Here is a 15,076-nt window from a genome sequence, read left to right as displayed (position 1 = left end):
ACAGACAGAGGATTGGGCCTCAGTTTACCCACTCACTGCCCAGCGAATCAGTAGGTGCCTTGTGGATCCAACCCCAACGGGTCTGGGAGTTTAGATTGGGTTCGGGTTAAGTGGCCTCCTCACCTGTTCCCTGTGTCCTGAGGGCTCTCCTTGGCTGCTTCACAGAGAAACACCTCCAGGGACCAAGGAAGCCTCCTCGTCCCTAGAGCAAAGGGCGCCAACAACCTCAGACACTGAACCCCCGTCAGAGACTCTGATGAGCTGTCTGCGCCCCCAGGTTCTCACAGCCAGCAGGCCAGGCACCACACCTGCAAAATGTCACTGAGTTTTTGTGTTTCAGAATGGCTTGAAGAAAAGTTCACTTTTACCTTATTGACTTGTCTGACAACACCAACTCCACCAGCCTATTATTTTCTGAGGCTCTGGGCACAGTCGGCCTGGTTGATGCCTCTTCATTGCCTGGAGTCTAGACTCCCCAGCTGCCCACAGCTGCTCCGCCAGTGCCCGGTCAGCTCCTTGGCTCATGGGGGTGTGGGGGGCTGGATAACCTCTGGGGGTGACATTTGCTACAGGCTGATAAGTTCAGAAGCTACTCTGTGGGTTACTGACCAAAACCCTTGGGATATGTGGGTGTCTTAATAAACCTAGTGAGGCCCTTGGCACCTTCTCATAGAAATACGGACACTGAAGGAGAGATAAAAGGTTTCTCTTGGGGCTAGAAGAGTAGGTGCCTCTGGAGGGAGAGCCATGGCCTTTTGTCCCTGTATCTAGCCTAGGGCATGGTCCAAAGCAGGAATCCATCACCTAACCTGAATGGTGAGGAGACTCTCCCTGTGTGGTATGCATTGAGTGCCCCACATATGCCCAGAGCAGGGCATAGTGGGCTCCACTAACAGGGGTGGCAGCACAGACTTCCTCACATCTGTGCAGCTGTCACTCTGCTGGGGAGAAGACAAACCTCATCATCTCCAATAGTGGAAGGGACCAAAGCAGTCACATAGAGAGACCTGGATGAATGCTACCAGGGGCAGAGGTCCAGAAGGCCTATCTGAGTTGGTCCTGGGAGACAGGAGGGACCCTACTGAAGCCAAGCAAAAGGCCAGTTCTTGTCTTCCCTCCCCGCTTCTTTCCTCCAGCTCCCCAGCTTGCCTCACCCCTCTGCCCTGCCACCCAAACAACTAGGGTGTTAGGGGCCCTGGCCGCCCTCCTGATGCGTGCTTTTTTTCCTGTCCCACTAATAACCCTGCAGCATTCTCCCTAGTTGGCCTTGACCTGTGGCCCTGGCTGGGTCCTATTTCAGGGAAGGGGCAGGTCCCAGTGTACTTGCTTGTACCTGGTGTTTTCCTCAGAGATGCTAAGGAACATCCCTCCTTCAGAGCCCAGAAGCCTGTCACTCCCCCAAGGGGAGACTGGGGGATGGGTGTTCAGGCCTGAGCATCCCTTTTCCCCTCCCTCTCCCAGGCCTACCGAAAGAGGATGCATCAGCTCCTACAGGCTCTGCACCAGAAACTGGCAGCTCTGGACCAGGGGCCAGAAGGCCTGGTGGGTGCCGACAAGCCCATCTCCTACCGGACCAAGCCACCGGCCTCCATTCACAGGGAGCTCCTTGGGGTCTGCAGCGACCCCTACACACTGGCCCAGCAGCTGACCCACGTGGAGCTGGTGAGCAAGCAATGCTGCCACTCAGGGCAGGAACTAATCTGAAACAGCCAGCTGCCCCTCCCCCACCTGCCCTTCCTGCTTTGTCTCAGGCTCTACACCTTTCATAGCTGGGCCAGTCCAGCACCAGGGAAGACTCTGGTGCAATCTCCCAGCATTCCTGGAGAGTGTGCACAACAGGAGGGGCTGGAGGTGGGAGCTCCTGGCCTGCCTGAGTGTCTAGGGCTGGAAAGGATGAATTGGGTTCAAACTCTGGCTCTGATACCACCCACTGAATGTTCCTCCCAGGCCTAGTGACTATCCCACTCAGGGCCTCAGTTTCCCCCATCCAGTGGTCACACAGATACACCCCACCCTTCCCAGCTTTCCAGAGCAGCCCCTCCCTCCTGCTTGTAAAGGGGGTGCTGTGGTCTAGCAGGAGCTGGATGCTTTTTCTGGATGCTGAGGTCAAGGGTCTCGCCCAGATTGGGGGGCAGGGTAGTGGGTTTCTTCCCTCTACACCTCCACTACTGGGCACCTTTACTGCCTCCCGGCGGGCACCCTCCCTTTATTGTCCCTCTTTTCCCATTCTTCTCCCTTCCGGTGCAGGAACGGCTACGACACATCGGGCCTGAGGAGTTTGTCCAGGCTTTTGTGAACAAGGACCCTTTGGTCAGCACAAAGGTAGAAAGGGCTCTTGGACCGGCTGACCCAACAGTGACCTCCGCCCAGTGGCGGCCACCCTGGGGGAGATCCTTAGGGCAAGAGCGGGCCTACTGGGCTTCCGTGCCTCAGCTCCTATGGGGACATCCCTAAGTCCTGGGGGAGGCCCAGGAGGCCTGGACGCACCCCGCAAGGTCACGCACCCAGCAGGAGTCGGGGGACCCGCGAGAAGGCGGGCTGTCGGCTGCATGCACTTTGGGTTAGGCTGCGGGTCCGGGTGGGGAGGAGGGTGCAGGGCGCACGCCTGCGGTTTCAAGGACCCCGCGGGTCTCCTGGTGCGTTTGGTGGACGCGGGTGCCCTCCGGCGGCCACGCGGGGTAGCGCAGCATGGTGTACGCTGCTGAGAATGGCGGAGAACAAGTTGAGCAGGGTTCCTGAGTCCCTCAACTGTGTATAAGGACCCACACACCTGGATTTGAAACCGGTCCTTCTGCTCAAGAAGCCCAGCCAGGGGGATGGGATGTAGCTCAGTGGTACAGCGCTTGCCTAGCATGCGTGAGGCCCTGGGTTCGATCCCAGCACCAAAAAAGAAAAGACAAAAAAAGAAGCCCAGCCAGCAGGATGACTGGTGCTTGCAAACGGGTTAACCTGAGCCAGGGCTGGAAACATCACGTCTTGTGTCCTCACATCTAAAAACAGAAGTACAAACTAAACCCTGTGGAATGTGGTGGCATTTTCACCTCTCAGAAAACCAAGGATCACCTGGTAGAACAGACATCGCCCATGCATGGGGGAGAGCGACACTCTCCTACACTGTTGGTAGGGGATGAAACTGTCACACCACGTTAGAGGGTAGACTGGTCATTGCATGAACAATTTACATGTGCGTCCTTGGCCTGGAGATGTAGCTCAGCCATAGAACAAACTCTAGCATGGGCAAGGCTTTGGATTTGAGTCCCAGTATCAAGTAAATAAATAAATGTACATCCCAGACCCAACTTTCCACATCTAATCATTAATTCTATAGATACACACGTTCGAGTACACAAAAATGTGCATAGAACAGTATTTAGTATATGTGGTATCCACTATGGTCAAATACTGAAAGCAAATTACTTTGTCACCCTTGGGATGATAAGAGGTATAAGTGTAGTGCATTCATCAATTGATGGTTGTGCGACTATTAAAAAGAATTTAGGCCCTCTGTAAGTACGGAGCAATCATCAAGATCCATCTATCCAATCACCAAGAGACAAATAGCAACAGAGCATGTGACCAGTTGTAAAATACGAACAACAAGGAAGGCTGCATGATACCTCTATGCTCGTGAGTTTGGTAAATAATCTGAAAGAATTCTGGAGGGCAGTCGTGGGGTGAGGAGGCAGGAAGAGGAGGGAGATGTGGCTACTCTTAAAGAGATTAGTTAGTTAGTTAGTTAGAAATGGAATCTAATATGCCCAGGCTGCTCTCAAAACTCTCCATGGGCTTAAGCAATCCTCCCGCCTAAACCTCCCAAGTGGTTGGGACCATAAGCGTAGCCACCATTACTGGCTAGAGGGTTGTTTGTGTGTGGTGTTTGGCCATGTCCAAGTTTTGTTTTGCTTTATTTTTGTGATGCTGGGGATGGAATCCAGGACCTTGTGCATGCACTCTAACACTGAACTACACCACAGCCCTTGGGTTTTTTGAGAAAGGGTCTCACTATGTAGCCAAGGCTGGCCTTGAACTCTAGATCCCCCTGCGTCTGCCAAGAATTTCTTTTTTTTAAATTGTGAAATACATCAAGATTGCACGTGATATTTCTTCATAACACCCTATTGTAGATGAACATTCCTATTTTTCCATCTTTTTGCTATTTTAAATATTGCTGCTGTGAACATTCTTATACACGTTTCCTGACATGTGTGAGCGCACACTGGATGTGGTCTGTCACATCTCAAATGTTTTACTCTCGGGACCTCTTTATACTCTCAAAAATTATTGCAGATCCCAAATAACTTTTGGTTATATAGGTACTTGTTATCACTACAATCACATTAGCACTTAAAACTGATAACTTTTTAAAATGTATAATCAAAAACAATTCTAACCCATTACATGTTGACATACATAGCATTTTATGAAAAAATAACTATTTCCTGACAGAAAATTCCCGAGAAGGGTGACATTGTTCTATGATATTTTTACAAATTTCTGTAATGTCTGACTTCATAGAAGACAGCTGAGTTCTCTTCTCTGCTGTGCATTCAGGCTCTTGACTTACATTATTTTGGTTAAAGAAAGTCTAACCTCTCACAGAAAACTGAGAAATATTTAAAAACCTTTTCAGAAAATTGTGGATATTTTTGTTAGATACTGCACTAAAATTCAACAAGTGATAGCTTTTACAGATTGATTACAATGTGAGATCTGAATATCTATCAATAAGTAAAAATATAACTCATGCCTGAATGAAGTTTACCTAGCACATGTTTTGTCTGTAGGACATGTTGCAGCACTCAGGTGCCTAGAAACACTAGATATCACTTCTGCATCATACTTGGGAGCTTCTTTAAATGTTGAAAGCACCCCCTAAAAAAACACGAAAATGGGAAAAGGGAAGACTCTCACTAGACAGGAAAAAGGATGCATGATCACAGCATAAGAGCTGAAACAAGGCAGAGTGTCACTCAGTTCAATCTCAGATGGAAATGTTTATGTAAGTCGAGTGGCTTAAAATTTTTCGTCTCTCTGCACATATGTATAAATGACTGCACAGGACGCAAGCTGTTGAAGTTACAAATAAAAATTAGGGAGTAGGCAAATTTGCAAATACAGAATCAATGAATAATAAGGATCAATTCTGTGTGCATGTGTGTGCCTGCGTATCAGCACTTTTGAATTGAGTATTTATTTATTGCTGGGGTTGGAACCCAGGGTCTCAGGCATGCTAAGTGCTCACTCTTCCACTAAGCTGCACCTCTAGCCTCCTCTGTATCTTTCTCCCCACTGCAGTGCTGGGGATTGAATCCAGGTCTTCATGCATGCTAGGCAAGAGCTCTACCACGAGACACCATACCCCCCCTACATCCTTAAAAAGAAAAAAAGACCGAAGGATACATACCAAATCATTGTTTTTTCTGGGTGGTTTGGGGGTTTTCATATTGTCCAGATTATCTGTAATAATTAAAAAGTAATCAATAAAGAGACTCAGCATGGGGTCACATGTGTCTTTTCCAGCCCTGTTTCAGTGACAAGACCAATAACCTAGAGGCCTATGTGAAATGGTTCAACAGATTGTGCTACCTTGTGGCAACTGAGATCTGCATGGTGAGTAGAAAGCCAGGTGGGCATGGTGGCCTGGCATGGCCAAAGGCCATCTGGGGGAACTGGAAGGCATACGGAGCCCCGACCATCTCCAAGCCTAGGACTCGGCTGGCCACCCCTCCAGGACACCAGGTTCACCCTTTCCTGCAGCGACATGTCCCCTCTAGGTAGATCTCAGGGTGGATCCACAAGCCAGTGTCACAGAGGAAGTGAGAAACAGTTTGCTGAAGGAGTCATGCCTACCTAAGCAAGTGGGTCTGTTGCCCTGGGCAGCCTGGCCTGCAGCCAGGACTTAGAGGTAGAAGTGGCCCTACCTTTAAGAATTGGCAAATTGCACCTAAGAAGTGCAGGTCAGTGGCTTTTCCTGGAAAACAGCAAGTCCTGACAGGATGGAGCTGGACATGGTTGTCACTGAGTTGAGGTTCCACCTGGCCACATCTCTCTCTTGCCGTAATGTGAAGCCTAGAGAACTGCTTGTCTCAGGTTCAGACTGGCCAGTCTTGGCTTTGGGCACATGCTGAGGCAGAGCTGGGGGGTGGTGATGGCAATTAGGGGGTGTACTTATGAGAATGGGGAAGTCAGGAATGTGCAAAGCGAGAAGCTGACTGTGATGTCCACATGGGGCTGACATGGCTGACCTTTATCCCCTTCCTGGCTCAGTCACCGCCACTGTGCAGTTACCCTGGGAAGAACAGAGTGAATCCTCAGGTGGGCAGCTCTCTACAGCTCAGACCACCCCTTGAAGGGGACCGTTAGCAAATCTCTGCAGACACCACAACACACTTCTTGGTGGCAGTAGACCATTGCTGTGTGCGTGGTAGGCAGACAAAATCTACCTGTATGGGGAAGATACAATGTGCGAGTCCACTGCCTCTTCCCCCATTCACATCACTGGCCTGGCAGGTAGGGGGGGGTTCACCTATGTGAAGTCTAGACCAAGACTACCTGGACACCAGGAGCCTACTACCTAGGATGGCCCAGGGGAAGGACAGGTTGATTCTAAGCCACAAAAGTGGTACAGCTGCTCCCCATGGTGCCTCACAGCCCTTCCCGTACTATGCATGGTTCCTGTGTCCCAATGGGAGCGCCACCAGGCCACACCTGAGCCTCATGGCAGCAGACTGTGTGCAGCCTCAGACACTGAGGACCCTGAATTTCAGACGTTGCCTTGGACCTCAGGCTTCTCAGTTGCAAAATGGGCTTGGAGAAGATTAAGAGGGTGGGGCCTGATGAGCAGGGGATGGGGAGGAACAAGTCATCATTGAGGCTCTGGTGCCCTGTCCCCAGCCAGCCAAGAAGAAGCAGAGGGCTCAGGTGATCGAGTTCTTCATCGATGTGGCCCGAGAGTGCTTCAACATCGGCAACTTTAACTCCCTGATGGCCATTATCTGTGAGTAGGCCAGCCCAGGCTCAGAGTCCCCCATGCGAGGACCCCAGAGATGTGGGAGTGGATACAACCAGGCAGGTGGGATGCAAGCCAGGGCTCTCCTCCGAGTGATGGGTGGGTGTGGGCTGGGTAATGTGTAACACATGTTCCTGCCTTGTCCCCTCTGGGTGTTTGTTAGGGCTCAGCAATGTGTCCCTACATCCAGAAAGGAGGGGCCCAAAGCAGTCACTGGTTGGGGGATGGGGCCCCTGTGGTGGAGACAGGATCAGAGTTGGCAGTGCATCAGCTGGACCTACTTGGGCACAATGTCCACCAGTACCCATCCACCAACTGGCAGGCTGAGGCCACCTGGTCAGGGCTATGGGTACACTCTGCCCATGGGAACGAGCGAGGCTGTCCAGACAGGAGAAGCCCTCCCCAGCCTGGCCCTCCCTCTTCCAGCTGGCATGAACATGAGTCCCGTCTCCCGACTGAAGAAGACTTGGGCCAAAGTGAAGACGGCCAAGTTTTTCATCCTGGAGGTAAATAAGATTTCTAGGGTGAGGGGTGCAGCTGGCTGGACCCTGGACAGAGCTGCCCAAGTGCCTCCCTATCTCCTTCCAGCACCAGATGGACCCAACGGGAAATTTTTGCAACTATAGGACAGCCCTGCGTGGGGCAGCTCACCGCTCCCTGACTGCCCACAGCAGCCGGGAGAAGGTAGGTGAGAGGCCTCATGGTCAGAGGTTTTGACCAGTCTTCCAAGCTCCTCCCCACTCCAGACCACCTTGGCCCACACAGGCAGTAACAGGGTGTTAGTCAGCTTCTGTTACTATAACAAAAACCTGAGATAATCAACTTATAAAGAGAACAGGTTTATTTTGGCTCACAGCTCTAGAAGTTTCAGTCTATGCTCAGTTGGCCCTGTTGCTTTGGGCCCATGGTGGCATATTGCACTGAGGAAGTCAAAGTGAGGTGACAGGGCCAGGGTCCCACAGTCTCCTTCAAAGGCATGCCCTCAGTGACCTAAAGTCTAGGCTCAGCCAGACATGGTGGTACTTGCCCTCTGCCTCCTGGGCCTGCCCTTGAGCCAGCCCTGGGCTGACGAGCATCGTCTCCCTTCCAGATCGTCATCCCCTTCTTCAGCCTGCTCATCAAAGACATCTACTTCCTGAACGAGGGCTGTGCTAACCGCCTTCCCAATGGACACGTCAACTTTGAGGTAGGGGCCTTGGCAGGCAATGCCACCGAGAGACAAGCCCAGTAGAAGTTCCTAAGGAGGACTGCTGGCCCCCTGGACAGTCAGACTAATGGGGGACCCACAGCAGACAGAGTGAGCAATTCACAGGCAACTTCGGGGTGGCTTTATCAGTCCCTCCACTCCTACTCGGGCCAGAGCAGGAGAGAGAGGCTCACACACATGTCAGTATGGCGCCGTGCTGGGCCTTGAGCCCAGCCTGGGTGAAGCAGAATCATTTGGGGCCCTTGAGGAACACTAGGCCTGTGAGAAAGACAGCCCTGCAGAGCCCATGGTGACAACTGGCAAGGTGTATGACAGAGACTACACAGGTACACAGCACGTGGGAACCAGAGCAGTCCTCAAAGGAGGGATCATGGGCAGCAGGAGGGGGTTGTCAGGCAAAGGCCAAAGTGGGCAGATGCCTCCTCCACTCACCACTGTCAGCTTGTGTCTCCTCCTCCAGGAAGGCCCCCATGACTTGCTGGCAGAGGGAGCAAAAAAAGAATAATCCTTCAAGTTGACTCACTTGTTAAAAATTAAATACGCGGGGGCAGGGGGGAGAAATGACCCAAGCCTTGTATGCACATATGAATAATAAAACAATAAAAAAAATTAAATACGCGTATGGTTGAACCCTTTGTATCTATGGGTTCTGCAACTGTGGTGTCAACCAACCACGTATGGAAAAAAAATTTATTTATTTATTTATTTATTTTTGCTGTACTGGGGCTTAAACTCAGGGCCTACACCTTGAGCCACTCTACCAGCCCTTTTTTTTGTGATGGGTTTTTTGAGATAGGGTCTCTCGAACTATTTGCTTGGGCTGGTTTTGAACCTCAATCCTCCTGATCTCTGCCTCATGAGCAATTAGGATTACAGATGTGAGCCACTGGTCCCCAGAGGTGCTAGGCACATATAGACGTTTTCTTTGTCATTATTCTCTAAATAAATAATTCTCTAAATAATAATTCTCTAGATGCCTTGGGTATCCTAGAGAGGACTTAAGGTACATGCGAGAATAAGCTATGTTACATGCAAACATTACACCATTTTATATAAGGGACCAGTGCATCCGGGATCTTTTTTCTTTGGGGGGGTAGAAAATACTTGCAAATCATATATTTGATAAGTGGCTAGTATCCAAAATATATAAAGAACTACACTTCAACAACCAAAAACTTAAAAGCCACCAACTATAAGCATTTGCACATGACAAAATAGATGACTTGAATAGTCATATCTACTAAAAAATACATAAATACATGACAAGATGTACCATGTTCATGGATTGGAAGATTCCATGTAGTTAAGATGCAAATGCTTCCCAAATTGATCTATAGACTGAATTTGGTTTTAACTGAAGCCCCATCAGGAATATATGTAAATACATACTTATAAGCTCATTCTAAAGTGTACAACACCCATGGATCTTGGTATCCTGGCGTGGTGGTCCTAGAACCAATCTCCATAGATAACAAAAGACAACTGTATTTAAATTTTACTTAAATAAAATTATACTGAAAAAAATTTACTTAAATTTTGTTTAAATACTTTTACTTAACTAGATTGGTATCATTCTATTAATCAACAAACACTGGCCTTAAGTAGAGGATAGCCACAAAAATAAATTCATATAAAGGCATGCCTACTCTTGCTACATGCAGGCAAAGGCAGTGGGCCCAGGTGGCAGTCTCCCTGCTGCGGTTAGACACCATGGGCCCTCAGAGCGAATGAAGGAGACAAGATGGAGTGACTCTCACAGGACACCTGGGGTTCTTGTCTTTTCTTTTTTTTTGGTGCTGGGATCGAACCCAGGGCCTCACACATGCTAGGCAAGCGCTGTACCACCGAGCTACATCCCAGCCCGTCACCTGGGGTTCTTGCTGGGGGATGTTATCATCAGCTTCCTATGTTTCTCCTCAAATCCCTCACATCACTAAGGGGTGATAGCAAGGCTTTGTTAGGACGGGGCACTAGCCCCCAGGGCCTCAGCACTCAGGGTACCCCCATTTTGTGTCTCTGTGACCCTGGCAGAAATTTCTGGAACTGGCCAAGCAGGTTGGAGAGTTCATCACATGGAAACAAGTGGAATGTCCTTTCGAGCAAGACCCCAGCATCACTCACTATCTGTACACTGCCCCCATCTTCAGTGAGGACGGTAAGGTGGCCCCATGGCCTCCCCAACTCAGGGCTGGGGGAAAGTTGGGTACCTCTTAGTCATTCACTGTGCAGAGACCCCTGCTCTGAGCTGGGGTGCACCAGCTCACCCTGCCAGCCCCATGGTGGGACAGAGAAGGCTGTGGTGCCCTGGTTGGCCAGCTACCACCTCAGGAGCACAGGACTGAGGAGATGTGGGCTGGGACCCCCTGGTCCAGGCTTCTCCTGAACATGGTTTGGACATGGTTGGGCATTGTAAATCATAAGCATTTGTCTCTTACACCGTCTGCATCATTAGTAGAGTGGGGTGAGGATGCACACACTGTGCGTGTGTGTGTCTGTGTGTGTATCAAATGGATACTGGCTGATGTTATTAATGTCTGTCTCTCCAGTAGACAAACATTCCCACCCTATCATTTGTCACAGTCAGACTTGCTTGTGAATTTGCTCAGTGAACAGACCCCAGAATCCCTGGCTTCTAGAAAAAAAAAGTTCTAGGAGCAGCAAGCTGTCAGGTGGCCATCCACCTAGGAGGGCAGTGTGGCTCCATGGATAGCTGCTGTCACTGGGAAGTCCCCTCAGTGCACAGGGCACCTGGCTCCTCATCACACAGCAAGAGTGTCACAAAGGGACCTGCAACCATGTTTAAGGAACATTTACCACCACCACCACCACCACCACCACCCAAAAAAAATTAGGGAGGATTTTTAATGATTTTACGTTTGGATGCTTTTAACGTTGCCATTTTATTTTTTGTATTTTGGAGCCAGGAAGTTTCAGGGGGAGGGTAGTGTCACCATGCTCTGTCCCCTCTCATGAAGAAGCTGAGCACCTGAGGGATGAACCAGTCCAGGCTGCTCCCACCCCAGGCTGTGTGACCTCAGCAGGCCTGACATTCTCCATGCCTCGCCTGCTGCATCTGTAAAGTGGGGGAGAACCCACTTCCCAGGAATGCACTGACAATGACTTGAGTTGGCACAGGAGAGGCCCACAAGTCTCACTCAGTCAGTAGTAGTGTCCAGAAGTGTCCTTTATCCACAGAGGATGGGAACCAAGATCCCAGTGGATGCCTGAAAGTATGGATTACACAAAACCCTGTATGTACTGTGTTCTTTCCCATACACACACACACACACACACACACACACACACTCATACACACACATTTAGTACCTTTTCCATCTCAACTAAGCACCTAAAACATACTGTGGCCAGAATTTTTGCAGTTGGAAGTACAACAGCAAAACTAGCACAAATTTCTTTTTCCTTTACAACTTATTGGAGAAAAGATTCAATTTATCATAGATCTTAGCATCCCTGGTATCTGATTTTTTTTTTCCTTATTAAGTCAAGAATTTCACCTTTTCACTTAAAAATGTGACATTATGACTTCTCTTTGGCATATTCAAATTGCCAGCATTCTTACTCTCACAATTTGGGGTCATTATTAAATAAAATAAGGGTCACTTGTACACAAGCACTGTGATTCCATGACAGTCCATTCCATAACCAAGATGACTACTAAGTGATTAACAGGCAGGTAGCAAATACAGCCTGGGTACACTGGACAAAGGGACAATTCATGTCCCAGAAGGGCAGAAGTGGGATGGCATGAGATTTCATCACACTATTCAGAATGCCATGGAGTTTAAAACTTATGAACTATGTATTTCTGGAATTTTCCATTTACTATTTTCAGACCACAGTTGACCACGGATAACTAAAACTGCAGAAAGTAAACCCAGACATAAGGAGGGACAACTGTATTAGTTTCCTTAGTGATAAAACGAGTCACCCTCTACAGTTCTGGAGGTTGAAGGTCTAAAATCAGTTTCCCTGGGCTAGAATCAAGGTATCAACAGGACTAGTTTCTTCTGTGGGGAGACTGCATTTCCTGGACTTCTAGTGGCCACCTGTATTCCTTGGCTTGTGGCCCCTTCCCCTTCAAAGCTCACCATTCCAATCTCTACTTCCAAAATCGCATCTTCTTCTTTCTGCGAGTCAAATTTTGGTTTGCTTCCCTCTCATAAAAATACTGTGATGGTGTTTAGGCCCCCTTGGGTAATCTCCCCATTTCCAGATCCTTACTTTAGTCACATATACAAAGTCCCTTTTTGCCATAGAAAGCTAAGTATTCTGGGAATTAGGACATGGGTTTCTCTGAAGGCCATCACTCAATCTATTACACTACTTGTTATGATGATTGCTGTTAGCCAATGGAATTTTGACGGTAAAAAGTATCAAAGGCACATGAGAGGGGCAGGGTAGTCACAGGGTGGGGACAGATGAGAGGGAGGAGCAATTCATTCATACATTCAGTCAACAGTATTTCTTTAGAACCTGCTGTGTGCCAGGTAGTGATTCAGTAGTGACCTTACAGACAAAGCCCCAGCCCTCCTGGAGCTCCATGAGACAGGTGTGCCTCCCATTTTGACCACCCCTGCTCTTGTCCTTCCCTCCACCTAAGAAAGAATGGAGGGAAGTAATAGAAGGGACCTGTTTTAAGCCCTGCCGGGTTTGTCACTGCCCCTGACAAAAGTCTGTTTCTGTCTTCAGCACCAGTCCTTTCCTAATGCTAACATAATTGGTGTATCAGTCCATGTTTCCATTGCTATAACAAAACACCTGGGTGGGGGTCCTGGGGTTCAAACTCAGGGTTTCCCGCTTGCAAAGCAGACCCTACCACTTGAACCACACCTCCAGTCCATTATACTCTGGCTATTTTGGAGATGGAGTCTCAAAAACTATTTCTTTGGGCTACCCTTGAACCTCTGTCCTCCTGATCTCAGCCTCCAAATAGCTAGGATTACAGGTGTGAGTCATTGGTGCCCAGGGTTCAATCCTCAGTACGAGAATAAGGTTAAGAAGAAGAGAAGGAGAAGAAGAAGAGAAGGAGAAGGAGAAGAGGAAGAGGAAGAGGAGGACAAGGAGGGGGAGGAGGAGGAGGAGGAGGAAGATTTATTTAGCTCACAGTTTTGGAGGCTCAAGATTGCTGGTGGGGGGGAATAAATGGGAATGATGTAGGGGGTGAAATTTAACTAAGATATATTGTAAGCACATTTGTACATATCACAATGTACCCCCAACACAACAGTAATATGATTTGAAAAAAGAACTCTGGTGAGGCCCTCCTGGCCACCTGACAGCATAGCAGAGAGCATCATGGTGGGAGGCCTGTGAGAGGAAGCGGTCACCTGGTGAGGCACAAAGCCAAAGAATAGGGACAGGCTAGTCTTGCTCTTTTATAACAACCCTCTCATAAGAACTAATCAGAGTTCCACCAGAACTATATTAATTCTTTCCAAGGGTAGCACCCCCTGACCTAATCACCTTATATTAAGCCCCACCTCTTAAAACTTCAACACCACCTCCCAACATCACCACACTGAAGAGTTCAACACATGAACCCTTAGGGAACATGCCATGTCTAAACCATAGCATCAGTTCCCCTTGAGTCTCCTAGAAGCAAATGAAATCATAGCCTCAGCAAAGAAACAGAAGATAAGGAAGAGTCAAAGGAAATCATAAAATCAAGCAGGAGAGCACCTGCCTCACAAGCAGGAAGCCCTGAGTTCAAACCACAATACCACCAAAAACATGAACATTAAAAACAAGATAAAATAAAAAATTGAAAAAATGAAATAACTGAGATATAAAACTGGTTGGTTATACTCAATAGCAGAATGCAGAAGACAGTGGAAAGAATCAGTGACCTGGAAGATGTAATAATAGAAATTAAAATAATAATAATTAATAGAAATTATGCAAACTGATCAACAGAGAGAAGTAAACCAAGTCAGAGTCTTGGGACCTTTGGGATTACAACAAAAGATGTCATACTCATGCCTTCAGAGTCTGGGAAAGAGAGGAGAGGAGAAAGAGAGTCAAAGAAATAATGACAGGGAAGTTCTCAGAGTTAGAAAACATGTCAATCTGCAAATCTAAGAACCTGAGTGAACGCCAAACAGAATAAATCCAAGAAACCCATTCTAAGACACATCAGAGTCAAACTTGTAGAAACAAAGACAAATCTTAAAAGTACTGAGAAAGAAATAGCACTTTACCCACGGAGACATGGGTGGGGAAGCGGAGGGTAATTTTGATGGCATCCAGTTTCTCCCCAGAGAGCACGGGTGACCAGAAGGTAGCATCCTATTTTTCTAAGTGCTGAAAAAAAAAAGAACTGCTCACCTAGAATTCTGTAGCCAGTGAAAATACCCTTCCAGAATTTACTATAGATAGATCAAAATGGAATTCTAAAAGCTGCTAGTATGGCCTGCAGGAAGACAAAAAGAATTAAGAGCAAGAAACAGAACACAGAATAAAAAGAAAAAAATAAGTAAAAACATCAGACATAAGCCCTAACATACCAGTAAGTTCCATGTTAGAAAATCAGTTTATGTAATCTACTACATCAAATAGGCAAGGACGAAAAATTACATGATTATATTAATCGGTGCAGAGGTTTGTTGAGTGCTTTGCCTGCATCGACTGATATAATCATGCAGAACTATGTATTTATTTTGTATTCTGCAACCTTATTACACTAGTGTAGTTTAAAAAACTCTCAAGGAATAGTAATAAGGGAAGTTTATCAACTGGATATATTGCATCTACAAAAAAAATACTTCTGCTATCATATTTAATGGTGACAAACTAAATGCTTTCCTCTAAGATGAATAGAAAAGGAAGGGGTCTGCTCCTTC

The 15,076-nt window shown here is 47.9% G+C and overlaps 1 protein-coding gene across 3 annotated transcripts in view; it reads left to right on the top strand.

Annotated features, from left to right (window-relative positions):
- Positions 1–15,076, top strand: part of Rasgef1c (RasGEF domain family member 1C) — a 70,651-nt gene that overhangs the window by 51,475 nt on the left and 4,100 nt on the right. For 2 of the 3 annotated variants that reach the window (XM_074057470.1, XM_020164189.2), the window contains exons 5-12: positions 1,462–1,662; positions 2,248–2,322; positions 5,521–5,610; positions 6,895–6,997; positions 7,436–7,515; positions 7,598–7,693; positions 8,100–8,195; positions 10,248–10,371. In XM_074057470.1, coding sequence (XP_073913571.1) covers positions 1,462–1,662; positions 2,248–2,322; positions 5,521–5,610; positions 6,895–6,997; positions 7,436–7,515; positions 7,598–7,693; positions 8,100–8,195; positions 10,248–10,371 — 865 coding nt within the window. The remainder of the gene's footprint in view (positions 1–1,461; positions 1,663–2,247; positions 2,323–5,520; positions 5,611–6,894; positions 6,998–7,435; positions 7,516–7,597; positions 7,694–8,099; positions 8,196–10,247; positions 10,372–15,076) is intronic. The other variant, XM_074057472.1, reaches the window with a different exon arrangement.

Source organism: Castor canadensis, chromosome 16, assembly GCF_047511655.1.
Source record: "Castor canadensis chromosome 16, mCasCan1.hap1v2, whole genome shotgun sequence".
In the NCBI taxonomy this organism is placed as follows: Eukaryota; Metazoa; Chordata; class Mammalia; order Rodentia; family Castoridae; genus Castor; species Castor canadensis.
This window is presented reverse-complemented; position numbering and strand designations above follow the sequence as displayed.